General features: G+C 33.9%; 1 protein-coding gene across 20 annotated transcripts; it reads left to right on the top strand.

Annotated features, from left to right (window-relative positions):
- Positions 1-956: 956 nt before the first annotated feature.
- LOC123712629 (troponin I) lies at positions 957-15159 on the top strand. 20 transcript variants are annotated; one of them, XM_045665839.1, is made up of 13 exons: positions 957-1077; positions 2388-2424; positions 4029-4046; positions 4305-4433; positions 4751-4874; positions 5920-6020; positions 8329-8372; positions 9931-10072; positions 11052-11069; positions 12885-12926; positions 14416-14446; positions 14759-14806; positions 15040-15159. In XM_045665839.1, exons 2-13 carry the CDS (start codon positions 2410-2412, stop codon positions 15045-15047), a joined length of 720 nt encoding a protein of 239 aa, XP_045521795.1. In that variant the 5' UTR covers positions 957-1077; positions 2388-2409; the 3' UTR covers positions 15048-15159. The 20 variants fall into 20 exon arrangements, 16 of the variants coding, with proteins under 16 accessions (XP_045521795.1, XP_045521796.1, XP_045521794.1 ...); XM_045665840.1 differs by lacking the exon at positions 5920-6020 and adding an exon at positions 5395-5495; XM_045665838.1 differs by lacking the exon at positions 5920-6020 and adding an exon at positions 6217-6317 and having other exon boundaries at positions 958-1077.
- The last annotated feature ends 2280 nt before the right edge of the window (positions 15160-17439 follow it).

Here is a 17439-nt window from a genome sequence, read left to right as displayed (position 1 = left end):
ACAACAGACGGCTACCAAATTAGAAGAGCTTCAATTGGAATGTCTAAGACATCCTCCGTATTCCCCGGACCTTGCTCCAACAGATTACTATTTTTTTCGAAATTTGGACATCTTCTTGCAAGGGAAAAAATTTAACTCTGATGGGGCAGTCCAAATCTCCTTCACAGATTTTATTGATTCCCGTCCGACTGGTTTCTTTAGTAAAGGGATCAATGAACTACCTATGAGATGGCAAAAGTGCATAGAAAACAATGGTTCATACTTTGATTAATTAAATATATTATATTTAAAAATATTCGACTTTTTGTTCCTCCCATACAAAACGCCAATTTCATATGTAAGGACCATATATTTTTTTTCGGCCGATCGTCACATTTATTAGTTGAGTCATTGTTAAGATTTACTCGGGTTACGTTAGACACATTTGTATTTTGATATATACTTTTTGTTAATTATAATTGATAATAGTTACGTCCACTATTTAGAAATTTTTAGTGAGTGTTTAGTGCGATTTCGAGAACTATTGTGAGGCAAAGTATTAGCTAATATCAGTCTAACCTCTCTTTGTTCCCAAACTAATAGAATTTCTCCAAATCAATTGTGTGCCTTTCTTCCTGGTAAGAAGATATTGTAACGAGGTATGTACTCAGGACTTATTATTCTAGTATAAGATTGTGTATTGACGGCCACCGAACCGTTCTTTGTGGTACATAATATTTAATATAATTTTCGGTTCAACCTTGGGTAGAATAGCTTTAATATCTAGTCTATTAAACATTAACAATACCTATTAATAGATTATAATTATACATTTAAAAATAACTAGTACCTATTAACTGAAGTATAATATGGAAACGTGAACGCAATGTTTACGCGGTATCTCAGTTTCAGGCTGGTTCTTAAATGTTATTTCTGTGTTGGTGTCAAAACGACACTGCGCTAAAAATGTATGTGAGGTGAAGGGGGCAGCGCCCACGCACTGCCCGCCGCGCCTTGCCGCCCGCCCAACGCCAGTCAGCAACTGTGGCTCGTGTTGGCTGAACCATCTTAGGGCCATCCTCTTTTTCTTTGCCGTAGGTGAGTTCCAGTGTTTTTTTAAGTGAATTAGTGAAGTGGTCAAGCGGTAAGCGTGCTTTGTGCGAGGACAGTGAAGTAATAATTTTGATATGTGCCGATTATTGACGTCACATTTTGAATGACATCTATAAAATATTGAATGAATATTAACATTGAACTATCGATAATTTATAATGGCATCCGTCAATTCAAATATTTCATTGCAAAATAGTTATTATTTAAATAGTTTTTAAATTTTAAAAGTATATATTTGAATCACTAACCAATGTTAGATGTTTTAAGTTCTATCGTTAAGTTAACATAATGACGTCACCAGTGTCGAATTACCCTAGTGACATCATCGGTAACCACAAATAACATTGGATTATCTTAAGTGACGTCCTCACCGTGCCGTGTCGAAATTACATGTAACCGAAGAAGCGTGTTCGCGACCAAATTAGGATGCGCGGGAGTAGCTACGCGCGACCTATTTCAGTACCGCACGATGCGCTCCGAATTTATCCGAATTTCCCCGAGGCATAACACGTTTACGATGCTATGTCTTCGAAATGGAAAACATTTTTCACAACACCCGTAGCCGTTGAAATAATTTTTAACGTGACCTAATTCATGTTAAGAGTACACTATGGAAATTATGCAATAATTTAAACCGCGTCGTTTTAATATTCCATCAGTGCCGATAAAATTCGAAAAAATTTTAAGGAAATAGTATGTATCAGGTATCACACCTATGGAATCGTGCCAAATAAGCTTTATCGTTAATCCTATCATTAAATAAGAATATTAGCCCCTAGCGTCTATATCTAAAATATAATTCGTAATTGTTATAGATTTTATAATAGGGAGCAAATTTACACTTTTTCAATGATGAAATGTACAGTGATATTTTGAATTTGGAACAAAATTTATTTTACAGCGGAATAGTGGCCTTAGTATAACTCTTCATCGAAACAAAATTTAAAAGGCAGTAGATGTTTTTATTGGACAACGAGGGCTGTGGGAAATGGATAAATTGTGATTAATTGAGTTGACATTGATTGACAAATATTTCGTTTAAGGAAACGAGGATTCCGATATTGCAAAAGTAGATCAAGTGAATCTTATTAAAGATTTAACGATGCGTTTGTTCTTTTACTTACAAAAGAACAAACGCATCGTTAAATCTTTAATAAGATTCACTTGATCTACTTTTGCAATATCGGAATCCTCGTTTCCTTAAACTCGAAGAAAACGTAAGAAACGTTTCTTAAACGTAAGAAAATCCTAAGTCTGTCTTATTTTTTTGCTTTAATATTTTATTATGATTACAGATACCAAACTCAGACATTCACAATGGCGGATGATGATGTAAGGTAATGTACAAAAAGAGATATATAAATATTTTAATAAATGAGTGAATTCTTAATTTCAAACGAACCGTAAAGAAAAATCTTTTAATTCGTAATTGTTTGCTTCTGTTTCACTTATCATTTTAGATTTTTTGAAATCCATATTCATTGGAATTATTTTTGGAAATTTACTGAAAAAATAGGAAATGGTTAAATGTGAGCAAATTCACCAACTTTCTTCTCTTTAAGCGATTTAGCGATTTCATGAGCAACACCGAGTGACTATATAAGTATCTACAAGTGTGTCGCTCTTTAGTCATATTAAACCATTCGCAAACAAAGTTCGTAATGAATATAGTATGAACATTTCATTAAAATTCTGCGATATATATCAAACAATGAGAACTTAGAGTTAATGAAACCCCAGATATTGATGTAGTCACGAAATTAGTAAAATATTTGAAAAATCTACAACATATTTGGATATTTTAGTGTTGTTATATACGTAATTAAAATTTTAATTGTATTGTTAACGTGGATGTTATTAATAATGTAATGGTGATAAGTGATAGTTCTAATGAAATCTATTAGTGATAAAATTGCTGATTTTATAATGTGTCTTTATTACATGTTCCATTTCAACGTCTCGTCTCCATCATCGCGTGTTCCGTGCCACAAATGCAGTATTGAATACAATATCTCCTTGAGACTAAGGTAACTAATTAATTAACATTTATAATAATAATAAAACCTGTATTATTTCCATAGTCTTAATTTCCATTTCAAATGTTGTCAGTACCCCCTTTGGGTAAATGCCTCCTCCAACCCTTTCCAGATGTCTCTATCTTTGCCAATAGTCTGCTAGTAATTTCTTGCTATTTCTTTAAAGACACCAATTCAACAGCCCACATTTTTTCCCCGGGTAGTCTCCTCCATTGTGTTGTCTGTGGATTCTAAATAAGCATTTAGTAAATGAATATATGACAGTACATATATGTAACTGAAAGTATTTACCCTTAGCACAAACTTATCGATTCTCAAGTAAAAATACAACAGTTTTTCTCAAGTAGATTTGATATTACTATTACTATTCGAACGTCGTTCATCGTTTAGTACCATACCGAGTTGTTAATGATTTATATTTAAAAAAAGTGAGTGCATATATTTTTTTGTCTCTTAAGACGATTGCTGATTAAAAACGTCCAGATATGTCAATAATATAATGAATTTTCGTTAATCATATTTCCGTCATAAACTTTTTTAGTTTTATTATTATTATTACTTTTGACATGTATGTCTATACAAATTGTTTATGCTAAGGGTACTGAATAGACAAAACACCTAAAATAACAGGAATCTGTCTTCAAAATATTCACATATCAGCATTTTTGAATTCCAACGTATATATAAGGACGAACTGAAGTATTGTAAGTCTATAACTATATTTATAGATAATAAATGCTTTTGCCGAAGATAATATTGCCATATTAAAACACATAACGCATTTTAAACAATTACAACTACCATTGACACTAGCACAAAATAACGCACATCATATTATCTTCAAATAATCTTTTTTAATGTATATTGTTATTTGTAACGTTCTTTTGTTTTTTTTTACAGAAAAAGCGTCTCGAGGAGGTAAAGTAAAGAAGACGTCGTCACAAATATGAACCACACCCACTTTTTTGATACACTTTTGTTTATTTTGTTATTTCTCACATATTATACATAAGTTCAAATGTTTTCTTTTATATTTATAACACTTTATTTAAATTGTTACATGTAAAAGCTAATCTTTTGATTTTAAATAAATTTATGAAAAATAATTACTTATATTGAAATTGTTAAATTAAAGTTCAAATTACCACATAGTATCATGATTTACACTTACTTCAGGCGAAGAAGGCCAAACAGGCCGAAATCGACCGCAAGCGCGCTGAGGTGCGCAAGCGCATGGAGGAAGCCTCCAAAGCCAAAAAGGCCAAGAGAGGTTTCATGACACCAGAGAGAAAGAAGAAGCTTAGGGTAAGTACACTACGTTAGCTATGTCCTTTTTTTAAAGTAAACTATATTCTAGAAAGTTCCTTAAAAAAATCCATTACAGATAGAAAGACTATGAGAGATCGAGATGATTAAATTTTCTTAGCCAATTTGGTTTATTTTAAGAGTCATGTTTAGGACTTAATCTTCTTGGTGCAACTTGCATTGCCTAGTATCTTGCGCTAATCTAATATGTTCTTGGGCGGATGTCATGCAGGCTCACTCCCGTGTCCAGGAAGGCTTCCCAAATAACATCATATTTAAATTAAAATATAATTACTAACTGTGATGTTTGGAAACAGTTGCTCCTGCGTAAGAAAGCCGCTGAAGAGTTGAAGAAGGAACAGGAACGCAAAGCAGCAGAAAGGAGGCGTATTATTGAAGAAAGGTGCGGCAGACCCAAAAACATTGACGACGCAAACGAAGGTAAATCCTTATCGGTAACAGATCACAATCTCCCAACAAATATCAAACACAATTGGCGTTATGTCATCACAGATACCATTTTCATTTGAACAACTGGACTCACGTCCATACAGGTCACTTCGTTACTGTATTTTATAATAATGTGTCGAATTATAGATGCTATTTCAAGAGTTTGCAAAGAATACCACACCCGCATCGCCAAGCTCGAAGATGAGAAATTCGATCTGGAATACATCGTTAAACGAAAAGATATGGAGGTAGCAAAACCTGCCACGTTGGGGCGCTATCCTATTATAACATACCTTCTATTCTTTTGTATTTGTCGAAGTGCCGTGGCGTCTCTTTCCATCTTGTAACCTTCAAACGGCCTTATAATTTCTAATGCGTATCTATAACTAAAACAACTCGCGCAGACTCTCTTTAATTTCTTGTAACTATTTCTTTACTCACCTGTTGATGTCCTCTACTTTTGCGCGACCAGGAATAGGAATGTAGGAAGTAACCATTGTTGATTTTGTAGCTGCTCTTACGAGCATCGTTACGGGCTATCATCAGCGTATCGCCAAGCTCGAAGAGGAGAAGTACGATCACGAGATGGAAGTGGCTCGCAGACAGCTCGAGGTCTGGAGTATTTTGGGCAAAACAAAATTAATAATACGCTGTTTTTCGTAGTTCATGCAAGGCCAACATGTGACTAGTAAACGTTATTGTTTTGTTTTCGCAGTCGACTCATTCTTTTCATCCGGAGCTGAATATTTAATTTAACTGTGGATAACAAACTTAATCGCTGCTAATACATAGTTCCCGAATTGCAACCACCGGAGCTGCGATATCAGTTGTAGAAAAATAGCGATATAGACGAAACGCAAAGTAGTGACTACTGGTTACATTTTTAAATTTTTGTCATGTAGCTTCGCTTATGCTTTATATCCAGTAGAAAACAACTTTTCCCGTTCAGACGTACACTGTCCACATAAACATCAGATAGGAAGAAAACGGTAAAGATTATAAAATCTTTCTCTAAATAAATTATGTTTTTCTTTAGCGGAACTCCAGACGATATGTCAAATGTACTGGCACAGAATATACAACCTTGAGGGGGATAAGTGGGAACTAGAACGAGCATTGCAAATTAGGAAAATGGAGGTAATCTGCATATTAGGATTGGAAATGCGTATGACGTGCTATGATTTTGATCTTGATATAGATGTGACGACATGACATGATAGTTTACGGCTCACAGCACACATGCACACGTTGCCTCCACCAACAGAACAGGTCACTCACACAGATATCCATGCCCATTTTGCAGGCTAAATAATTTGTCTTCCTTTTTCTCTAGAAATGCTCAAGAGAATAATCCAGGAGTATTATGACCGCGTATATGTGTGTGAGGGCCAGAAGTGGGATTTGGAACACGAAGTCAGGAAAAGAGATTTCGAGGTATTGATCAATAATTTAAGGCCACTGTGAATATCACATCATCGATATTATGTTATAATTGTGCCCGTGAGAAGTTCATGTTTATACATAATTATATGTACAATGCTTTGAAAGTTTTCGGATGTTTGCTGTTGTAAATAATGGTCAGGCGCGGATCAGTAGTGTACTCGTAGATCTGTGCATAAATAGGTTGTCGCGTCGCGTTGCGAACTCGGCCAGGGTTGCCATTTTGTAAGACGGTGCAAAATCGAGGGGTCATCCATTCTGGAGCTTACACGTTAATTACACTAACGATATAACTGCAACTGCCATCGGCGTGCAAACACTGCAATACCACCTCGCCGGGTTCAGCCCGATGCATGAATACGTACCACCATTATTCATTATTGGATTCATTTATAGATCCTCCCTCATGCTTCATACCCGTTCAACTATCGGCTCCACCAGCAGAAGTTTGAGTAGTTAGTTCAATTCATTCGTAATTATCATGAAAGTATTGCATGAAGTAATCAACTAGAAAAATGCTTGAAAGTCCTCATTAATCCCTGATAGTATGGCACTTTAATATCCGAGGATGATGCGAGCGACAACATTGATCGAGTACCTGCCAGCCATTACCGCAGTGGCAGTTCGTGTGACGCTTACAGTTGTGTGCTAGCGATTAGTGGCACAAGTTTATGTAGCAAGTAGAATTATCGTAAAATATCTTTGGAACGAAATAGTGGTTCCTTCATTAGCACACACAAGTGCCGAGCTTATAAACTTCTTGTTCCAAATCTCATTCATGAATGCGTTATCGAGTGATTGTTTGCGAGTTCGATAGATGAAAACCATTTGCGATATTCGATGACCTTGGACGCCGAATTATTGAAATAAAAGTGCCATGCTCCGGTCGAACCTATTCCTTCTCCTGACCATTCCGAAGTAGTGATAGATTCCTCATCCAGTCCTCCAGCAGGACAAATGTCACAGAACACTACAGTAAATACAAACCTGACATGGATGCGTAGATCGATCGATTTTGCACCGCCGCTTTGTTGGACTACACATTGTGACTACGTGCTTATACAATTATGGATTGTATGTCAAAGTGTAGTGAATGAAGTCGGTACCATTCACGTGGAATTTTATTCGCACTTAATTGCGCACAATATAGTACAACTTCGAAATCTGGTACCAATGTATAGTTTAAGCGATTTGAGTGTATGTTTATCGTATTTTTGTATCAGATGAAATCGGTGGTGTAAAATATTGTCCACGCTGATTGCACTTTGTATTATATTACTATATCTTGCACTTGTATAGATGTCAGGTACTGCGTTGGCCAGATACCCTTGCGACGCACAGTTTGCACGAAAACAGCACAGATAAGAAATTGTACATACATTGTAGGAGAGAACAGAGGTTACGCACATAGGTCATACGACTCTTCTTTCTTCACTACAGATTATGTAAACTGTACTTTAGCTCGCTAATAACACTGCTTAATCTATGTTCGTTCTTCCATCTGCTTGATTTTTCTGAGCTTTTTATAACATGAGATCTTATGAAGCTTCTCCTAAACTTATTTTCTAGCTTTATATGTTCTTAACAAGAATATCTGTATCTTCTACTAGTGACATCCTCTGCAGTCAATAATAATATAATTGACGGTTAATATCTTTCTAACTAAATCTGTAAGTAGAAGACATAGATCATCATAATTTATTCTCGTTGCATGGGATTTAAAATATTTAATGTTAAAAATAAGTTCTTCAATATAATTTTTACCTAATGAAATTAGTACTATCAAAATGTATCAAATAATAATAATTGAAATACACTTAGTAACACGTACGTCAGTCCGTGTTTCCGTGCATCCTTAGATTCTGCATTAAAAAACCGTCAAATACAGGTTCTGTAGCATAATCGACCTGTATCAATAAATAGTCAATTTTAAAGACGTCAAAGGTGTTACTAAGTTTTTATTTAATTAAAATGTAACTCTTTTTAATATTTTATATGTCAATAGATCTCCGACCTGAACTCTCAAGTCAATGATCTTAGAGGAAAATTGTAAGTATTATAACATTTTATAATTTAGTATTTTGTATTACACATTACGTTTCCATGTTATAAATGTGCCGGGATAAACATTGTCTATAATATAATTAAGTTACAAACTATATATGATGTTCTAGACATGATTGATTAGGGTATAGAAGTTATTCAGAAAAGTTGGGTTAATTTTAAGTTAAAAAAGTAAAGTATGTGTCATGTCAGAGATGCCTAGATACATAACAAAAAACAATTGAACAGATTTTGATGAAACTTGCACTTTTCTATTAGAAAATATTTGTAAATAATATATATAAGCCATCAAAGTAACATCTCGATATGACTTAGACCCTTAGACTAGAGACTTAGAGTATGTTAGACGAACAAACAATATTCAGCACATGCAGATAATATTGTCTAATTCCAACAATACAGTAATGTTGGAATCCTTCCTTTGTTTACATTAAAATTTCAACGATATTGAAAAACTATTTTACTTTAAAGCGTCATTAGTACGACAGCTTCATGTACATTTCTTTATGAAAATACACCGTAACGTAATATTCGTATAACATTGTGATTGTATGAATAATGAGATTCTGGCGTCGAGCGCACTTAACTCCACTCCAGCAAAGGGCCTTGTACCGAATCGATTTTTTTTAATTACACATGGTACAACACTTTATAAAAGCTTTTATAACTTTTGATATTAGAACACTTCATTAATAAATATTGTACACACATTTCGTCTAAGAACAAATCATGAGTGTCGCCGATATGTTTTAAAAAGCTTATTGCTTACATTGCAAACCAAATATTATTTATGTACGAGCCAAGGCTGTACATTTTGCTCACTCAGGCTTTCTTAGTTTATAAGCGTGATGATCCCTATGTACGTGCCAAGGTTCGTACATTCTTGCTCATTTACAAGCTTGACAAATTCCTATGTTTGTACGTGCCATGGCTGTACATATCGATCACTTATAAGCGTGACGATTTCCCAAATCGTCGGAGTTACGTCCCGAGAGTATAGCCCGACGCAGGCACTCTCTTCTACATTCGTTCATAGCGAACTAAATCATGGGAGTTACACCCCGAGAGCATAGCCAGACGTAGGCACTCTCTTTGACTGTTAAATTGTATTCATTCGGTATATAGCAATTAGCACGTCATTATTTCGCTCATATTCTATTGTAACACGCGAGTGGTAAATATAGAGTAAATCAATAAATCTCTATTATTTGAAGCATCCCGTTGACCCAGGAACCGTACAATTTACTTAGACAAAAATGAATGCGTCGTATTATTAATTAATTTCATACATCGATATATGTGTTTGTAACTTGAACTATTTTTGAAAGAAATTAATACATTTTTAGGGAATAAATACAAATTATTTTAGTGAAGTTCATGAACGCAATACACCAGAGATTATTTGAACTATAAATAATCGTCGTTAATTTATATAAAGTTGTATTTTATATTGGGTTACGCTCCCCTTAGTAAAACAATTAACAACTAATTAATATAAAGTTTTAATAAGTGATATTTAAGTATTTATTCATTACTTTCATAGCGTCAAACCTACACTGAAGAAGGTGTCCAAATACGAGAACAAATTCGCCAAGCTCCAGAAGAAGGCTGCCGAATTCAACTTCCGTAACCAACTCAAGGTTGTCAAAAAGAAGGAATTCACCCTCGAAGAAGAAGACAAAGAGGTAAATTTTAAACTAGCTTTACCATCTATTTCATTCATAATTGCATAATTTCTTCTTAAAAAAAAAACTTTACTGTACTTTTCATACAAAAAGACAATTAAATGTGTTACATATATATTACTAAGCGTAAGATTCTACTATTTATCTGTTACATAAATGTATAAGTTACTTATTTCTATTTCGAGTTATATTATTTCATACTCTCCTCTCATCAGTATCTTATTTAATGTTTGAAGATTAAACAGGTTCTAGTAAAAATTTATAATTTAAATATATATATATTACATGATACGATACGCTTTTATCAAAATTTTAGTTGTCTTTGATATAACTCTATAATATATAAATTAAAAATACCAAGGTATATAATCAATTTTAAATTTTCTACTTTACAATGAGCACTAACATTTCTACAGGCTAAGAAGGCAGAGAAAGCTGACTGGGCTATCGGGAAGAAGTGATCCCATACAATTCCTTTACCAAGAATACTTTTAATTATCCATTAATAAAATTATCTTATTTATACATCAATTGTTTGTTTAAATGAAATACCGCTCTCATAACAGCGAGGTGAGAATATGAGCGTAAATAGCTTTTTTCGCGGACCCTTTATGTAAATAACCCACAATAATCTTCACAGGCTTTATATGGAGTTCACCTGCAAAGCTTCAAACCGCAATCTATACTATCACTTTGACTAACTGTATATTTATATAAGCTTAAGGGTTAGGAATTGAAAATTGTGTTTAAAATGGCTTATGAACCTTTAGCGCAAACTTTGCGACTCAAAATTCGAATTGTTTGTACGATAATGTCATTTTCTAACATAAACAATTGATCACCCGAACTTATTGAATTTCCATTTAGTTCCAAATGTATTTATAAATTCTGTTATGACGCATAATTCGTGCTAAGGGTTCATATGTTAAAAATAGGTCGTCCTTGTATCATTATCTTATTATTAAATAATGTTTCCCAGGGCGCTGTGGCCGCTAAGGTAACAAGGAAATTAGAATTCGGTAGTAAATAGGCATGACTAGGTTAGAATGGGGCCATTGATAGAATGAACAACTACGCCAACTCTGTGGCCTCTCTACTAGAACTAGATTTTAGTATATCGTGGTTCATGGGAGTATTTCATGTACATACGCAGTTAGGGGATTGTAAGTGAATACGAAAACGAAGCATCGCCGTGTAGCGCGATCAAAACATTTGCTACGCTATTGAAGTGGGCTATGTGCTATTCAGCTAAGCTGAAGCTTTTGCGTTTTCGCTTAACTTAAAAGCGTTGTGAAGATATTTTTTAGTTTAAGTATAATTCGCCCATTATCAAGTGTGTCATTGCATTGGATCGCGTCGTTATCGGGTTTCATAATTCGCGTTGTTTCGTTTCGTTTTTGCTTACATTTTCTAACAACTTAGAACGTTGGCATATACTTCTTTAGGATCTTATAACGAATAAGATAATTCTTTGTTTTATAGATATGTTTGATTTCCTAGCATTGTTTAGAATATAGGTATAGGACAATCATTGCTATTATCCCTGGCACTTGCTTTAAGTTTTTTTACAAAGGCACAATCGCGCATTGCTGATGTGGATATGACAAATCTCAATTAATGACATTTTGAGTTTGAATTTATTTGCATCAGTAGAACAAACATTAATTGAAACAAATGACTGCTTTTCAAATTAAAGAACATTTTAAATATTTTTTTCCAGATTTTGGGGTAATGAAATTAATATAGATTCAAAATTTTTCCACAATCAAATCTTTGTAACTACAGTTATATTAGTATTTGAAATTTTAAAATACCTTTTTTATAAGATAAATATTCATGATTAAATCCATAGACGAAATATACTTTTTATCGTCAATCAACTAGCGATTCCAGTCGTTAGTGTAACTAAATTTTGACTTAGTAAAACGCGATTTGACTAAATGGGTTATATATACATACTCTAGTAGGGGTAATAAATCCGGTATTCATAGCTAAATGGAAGTTCTTTGAAAACATAGATTATATAGGTTCTAGAGGTAGGTCGTTAGTGCTGGGACGTATAATGATGGCTAGAGAGTGCAAGTTTGCCCCGGCAGTCATTTGTCTTTAAACTTCCTATGCATCTGCAACTACGGCAAATATTATTAAACTAAAACGTTTTACTGAAAGTTGAAGTTGATTTGAGTTTAAAGAATGTTCATTAGCCAATTCGCCTGTATGATATTGTTTATTTAAGAATTTGGTTGGATGCATTGTTTTACAAACTATTCAAGTAGCTTTTTAATTTTCGTGACTTCCACTTTCCAAAGCTGCCTGTTAAATGTAAAAAATACATTAAAAGGCTATGCTATATTCAATTATATATTTTTTTTAACATCAGACAAACGGGCTGAAGGCTCGACAGATCTTAAGTGATACCGCCGCACATGGACACTTACATTGTCAGAAGGCTCGCAAGTGCTTTGCCGGACCCTAAGTCCAATTGGTTCGGAATCACTTCAGTTTGCAGCCGGTTCCATATAGTCATTATGCGCGGCCAAAACTGCCTTAAGAAACGCTCAGTTTTGAACCGACGGACATTGAGGTGAAACGGATGTTTTTTTTTAAATACTGCCTTGGCGTCCGAACATGATATTATATTGATATATTATAATAAATAATTATATTTAGTTTGTAACACTTTGTAATCGACCAAATTTTTTACTATTATTAAAAACCATAGTTGCGGATACATTTTAAGGAACATTATACGGCCTTGTAAATACGCGCGAACATTTATTGTGACTTGAGCTAATTTACGATTGTTTTTCAGAAAAAACCTGACTGGTCCAAGGGCAAGCCTGGAGACGCGAAGGTAAAGGAAGAGGAGGTGGAAGCATGAGGTGTTACCTTCTCCCACAGGCCCTAAAACCATTGTCACGAAACCATTTTCCATTCCAAAGGGAAGCATGGTTCCTCGGCATATTCCTTCATGACAAAACAACCAAGTCAATAACAATATTATTTATTTAATTTTTTTTATAAGTTAATAAATTAATTTCTGTATTACATTCAATTTAATGAGTTCCTTCCCCACCTGATTTAATATTATGCATATACATAGTTATTTCAAGTAAAGCAATATGCTGATGTTTTCGCACCATATCAAAATTGTTAATTCGGATCGCTAGTATCTGATCGATAGTAGCGTCAACCATCCATTCAATTTAAATTACTGGATTTTCTTATTTGGTATGATCCCGTTCCTTATAAGTACTAATTGATTGAACACCTTGTATGTTTGATTTTTGTAATGCAGATATTGAAATAATAATTTGAAGGAACAACTCAGGGGAATTACAATTCACGAGAATTCAAAGTAATAAGAAATCTCGTTAGTTATGTATTGAGCTGTGTTGGCCTAGGGCCTAGGGACTCTCATCCCTTTGGTTGTAGGTTCGATCCCCGGCTGTGCATTAGGAATTTCTGTCTAACGTTCACTCGTAAGGCGAAGGAAAATCGATCGAAAGGTAACCTGGTTGCCTCAGAGCCAAGAAATCAATGGCGTGTGTCTCTGTTCTAGTTATAAGATTGACAAATAATCATGATACAGATACAGAATCTGAGACTAGACCTAAAGAGGTTGTAGCGCCACTTATTTATCGTAAATGTATGTATATAAAATTTAAACAAATCACGTTCTGAATTTAAATGATTAAGATCGAGTATAATCTGTAGATAAGGGATGAAGTTCTCTCTTTACGTTGTCTCTTAATTAGTCTGTTTAGAGAGGCTAAGTGGAACAGTAAAGTTAACCTAGGTAAAGCTTGTCTTTAAAACACGGTGTCCAAATTTTAAGCTTCGAAAATTACACAGTCATAAAAAAGCTTTTTCAAACACCATATTTTACTCAATAATATATCAGTTTAAACCACACTAAACCAAGGCTTTGTCTAAGTGGTAGTACAATTTATCGTCTGCCTCACAATGACAAACTGTTGTCAACGTACATAGGAGATACGAAATTGGCAATTTGCTTACACGTCCAAGATGTTTGACCAGTAAGTATATAGATTGATTGCTTTATTGGCTAAGAAAATTTGAGCTTTTAAAATACAGCTTACAACAAAGGCTTTATTAATAATCAAGATGTACCAAAATGACACAGATAACTGTTTAAAAATAAATACACAACGTTTAACAATTACAAATAACTATTTCTTAACATATTAACGTTAGCAAGCAAAATTCGTACAATATTATGCTTTAAAAGCGCTTTACTAATCAACGCTTAGAATAATTATTTATTTATACACCTGTTTGTAATTTTTGGATCGATCTAATATACTATGTTATTTTGACAGACGGAGGCCGAATCCACTCCAGCGACACCAGGTGGGATTAATGTATTCATAGTAGTAAACAATAATTTCAAAGTGTGCTTAGATTCTTAAAAATTACTCATTTTAATGTAGTTTTTATTGTTGTGCTCATCTTTAAAAAAATATATTTACGTGCTAATGAATCAGCGTGGACGATAGCTAATAAGATTTTTCTATAGATTCACAATGTACATTAATAAATTCGAACGAACGAACATTCGAAGTTTAGTTTGATAATAAATAAGAGTAATAATTTTAATATTTATTTATGAATATAAATTACAATGTAGTATTGAATTTTTTTTAACCCGCAAATTTTTTTCAGCCCCCGCAGCCGCTCCAGCAGCCGCTCCAGCAGCCGCTCCAGCAGCAGGTAATATCTATACTTATAAGACCAGTTGAATGCCTGATAATTATTGAGATCATATAAAGACAAAAGCAACACCAGACGCTAACTTCAAAATATGTTCGATAAAATCTTAAAATAGGATTTTTTTCTGTTTTATTTCTGGTTGCAAAATATAATATTTAAGAGCGTATTATTTATGTTAATAAGCTTATATTAGCAGTATTTTTTACGTAATGATGTGTCTTTTATATTTACAGCGACATAAGAAGATATTTAAAACGAACTCGGCGAAACTCCGGCGCATTGCTTCCGCGCCATCCTAATTTATATTAAAAATTTTGTAATATAACGGTGAAAATAAAATTTATCATTCTTAAGTTCAAGAGTTTTATTTGATATAAAACAATAAAACGTAAACGAACTAGAGACTAACGTTAAATAATAAAATTTGAAAATGACGGTTGTACATTTGTATAGAAAATCTAAACTGTGAATGAACGAGTTCTATATACTTTGTAGAACTGGTAAATACGCGGCCTCACTAAATTAAGTAAGTTTTAGAGTTGAGATTAAGTCTAAATCCTAAGTATGATTTCTATATGACAAAAAAATATTGTATTTGACTTCCCTATAGTAGCGATACTGCGTTACCATGGTTACGCAGTAACCATAAATAATTGGAGTATAAAAAACAGTCTTAAAATGTAAGCGCAATTCATGAACACCTGTGTAGGTACTGGCAATCTCTTACTAAGTTACCCAAGCATCATATTTGGCTCCACAGCTTGGTGGTACCACATAAAGTTATTTGTATTCTCAACGGTGGTACGAAGATCTTACTGTGAAATTACGCAGTCTATCTAGACGCTTGAAGTATAATTAATCCAAACATTACCCAAACTTCATATAATATATGTGTGCTTATATCAGGTTCATCCCTTCCGGTAACATTGTTCTGAGGTTTTGTGGGTATAATTTAAATACTGTAAGTGCTCTACACGCAAACTTGAGAAATTTTAGTGAATTACGAAATTTAAAAAGTGACTATGTTTCTGCGTATATTTATTTCTTTATAAGCTTGCCAAGCTCGGCACATTGATTGGTACAAGAAAATTGAAATACAATTTTTAATGAGACACCAATTACGAATTCGACAGCCCGGACTCCCAAAAAAAAACCAATAATTATATAACTACTTTATTAATTAACTTATAATTAGGTTACAAAAACTACATCCGTTATCGATGCTAGATACGAATATAATGCTAACATATTTTATTGAATTATAATTTATAAAATGCGGTGAATGTTGAAACAGCAGAATGATTCCTCGAAGCCGGCACATTGATCATACACGTGCCGCGACGTCAGCGATCTTCTTTAGGGTACCGTATGTAATTCCTCCATCCTCAGAACAGCAACTATTTGAGCACTTTGAGGGAAAAAGTTGCTGGTACTCCAGGGTTTTCAGAACAATCAGGAACAGCATATATAGGGTTGCTTCTTGGTTCTCCTTCTGGTGTAGTAAGGTTCTTTCGTAGGTATCGTCGGAGAATATAGACAAGGAAAATTATAACTATACCAGATACAAGTGCATAGAGAGGCAACGTTGTATGGTATAGTGAAGAATCAAAGCGGGCAAGACGTATGGGATTCTGTAGCATAATTCTATTTTCCAGGTGATGTAATTTATCGAGATTTAAAGAATTTAGAGTAATATGTGGAATCTCATCATTTTGAATTTCAGTGAAATTACTTTGTATCTCGGTAATCTTCAGCGGCTGTTCCTTGACTTCATCTTCACTATTGGTTATCTTAAAGATACCTGTTCGTAGTGAATATTCATGGGGAATGGTTGCTAGGTAGCTGCCAGATAAAGATACATATTCGCGCCGTTCACATCGAAGTTCGACTTTCGTAGGCTTTGGGAAGACAATAGTATAGTGTCTATCATCTAGTTGTTCCATAGCTTGTCTTGTGATGGAGACTTCAGTGGGGCTACATGATTTATCTAAAGATTGATGAATGATGATACTCTGGATACAATCTGCGTGCTCTCGTGGCTGATAATAATTTGAACTTTCCTCACAGAGAAGGTATTCGCCAATCTTCGGGCATTCGGTTTGCAAGTACATGAAAAATTTCCCATTGGTTGCTATGAAAGGATGTATAGGTATAAAGGTCTGGCGGAATTTATTAGGAATAATGGAAAGCCTAAATAAGTCGTAACTATCTTTAGATATTATAGGAATTCTAAAAATAACAATAAAAACAATTCTCTTACCTATAAAATAACTACCTGGTTTTATAAGATTATAATATTCTCTCAAATCAATATCTAAAATTTCATTATTACTATATATTTCTCTTAATCTACTAATCATATATTCTAAGTTATCTATGCTTATCATACTATGATGCGTGCTCGCTGCACGTATAAATCCTAAGATATTCTCTATTCTGATTAACTCTAAATATAAATCATCATCAATTGAGCGAATTTAGCAAACTTAGCTTCCAAAAAATAATTCTTATCCACAACTAATCGCAATGTTTCATTAATTTAAATTTGGTTTTCAGCTAAATTACTAATAAGTTGCGAATATTGGCTCGTCCAATTTTTATTAATACTGATATGGTTATTTAACTCCGAAACT

This window comes from Pieris brassicae, chromosome 7, assembly GCF_905147105.1.
Source record: "Pieris brassicae chromosome 7, ilPieBrab1.1, whole genome shotgun sequence".
In the NCBI taxonomy this organism is placed as follows: Eukaryota; Metazoa; Arthropoda; class Insecta; order Lepidoptera; family Pieridae; genus Pieris; species Pieris brassicae.
This window is presented reverse-complemented; position numbering and strand designations above follow the sequence as displayed.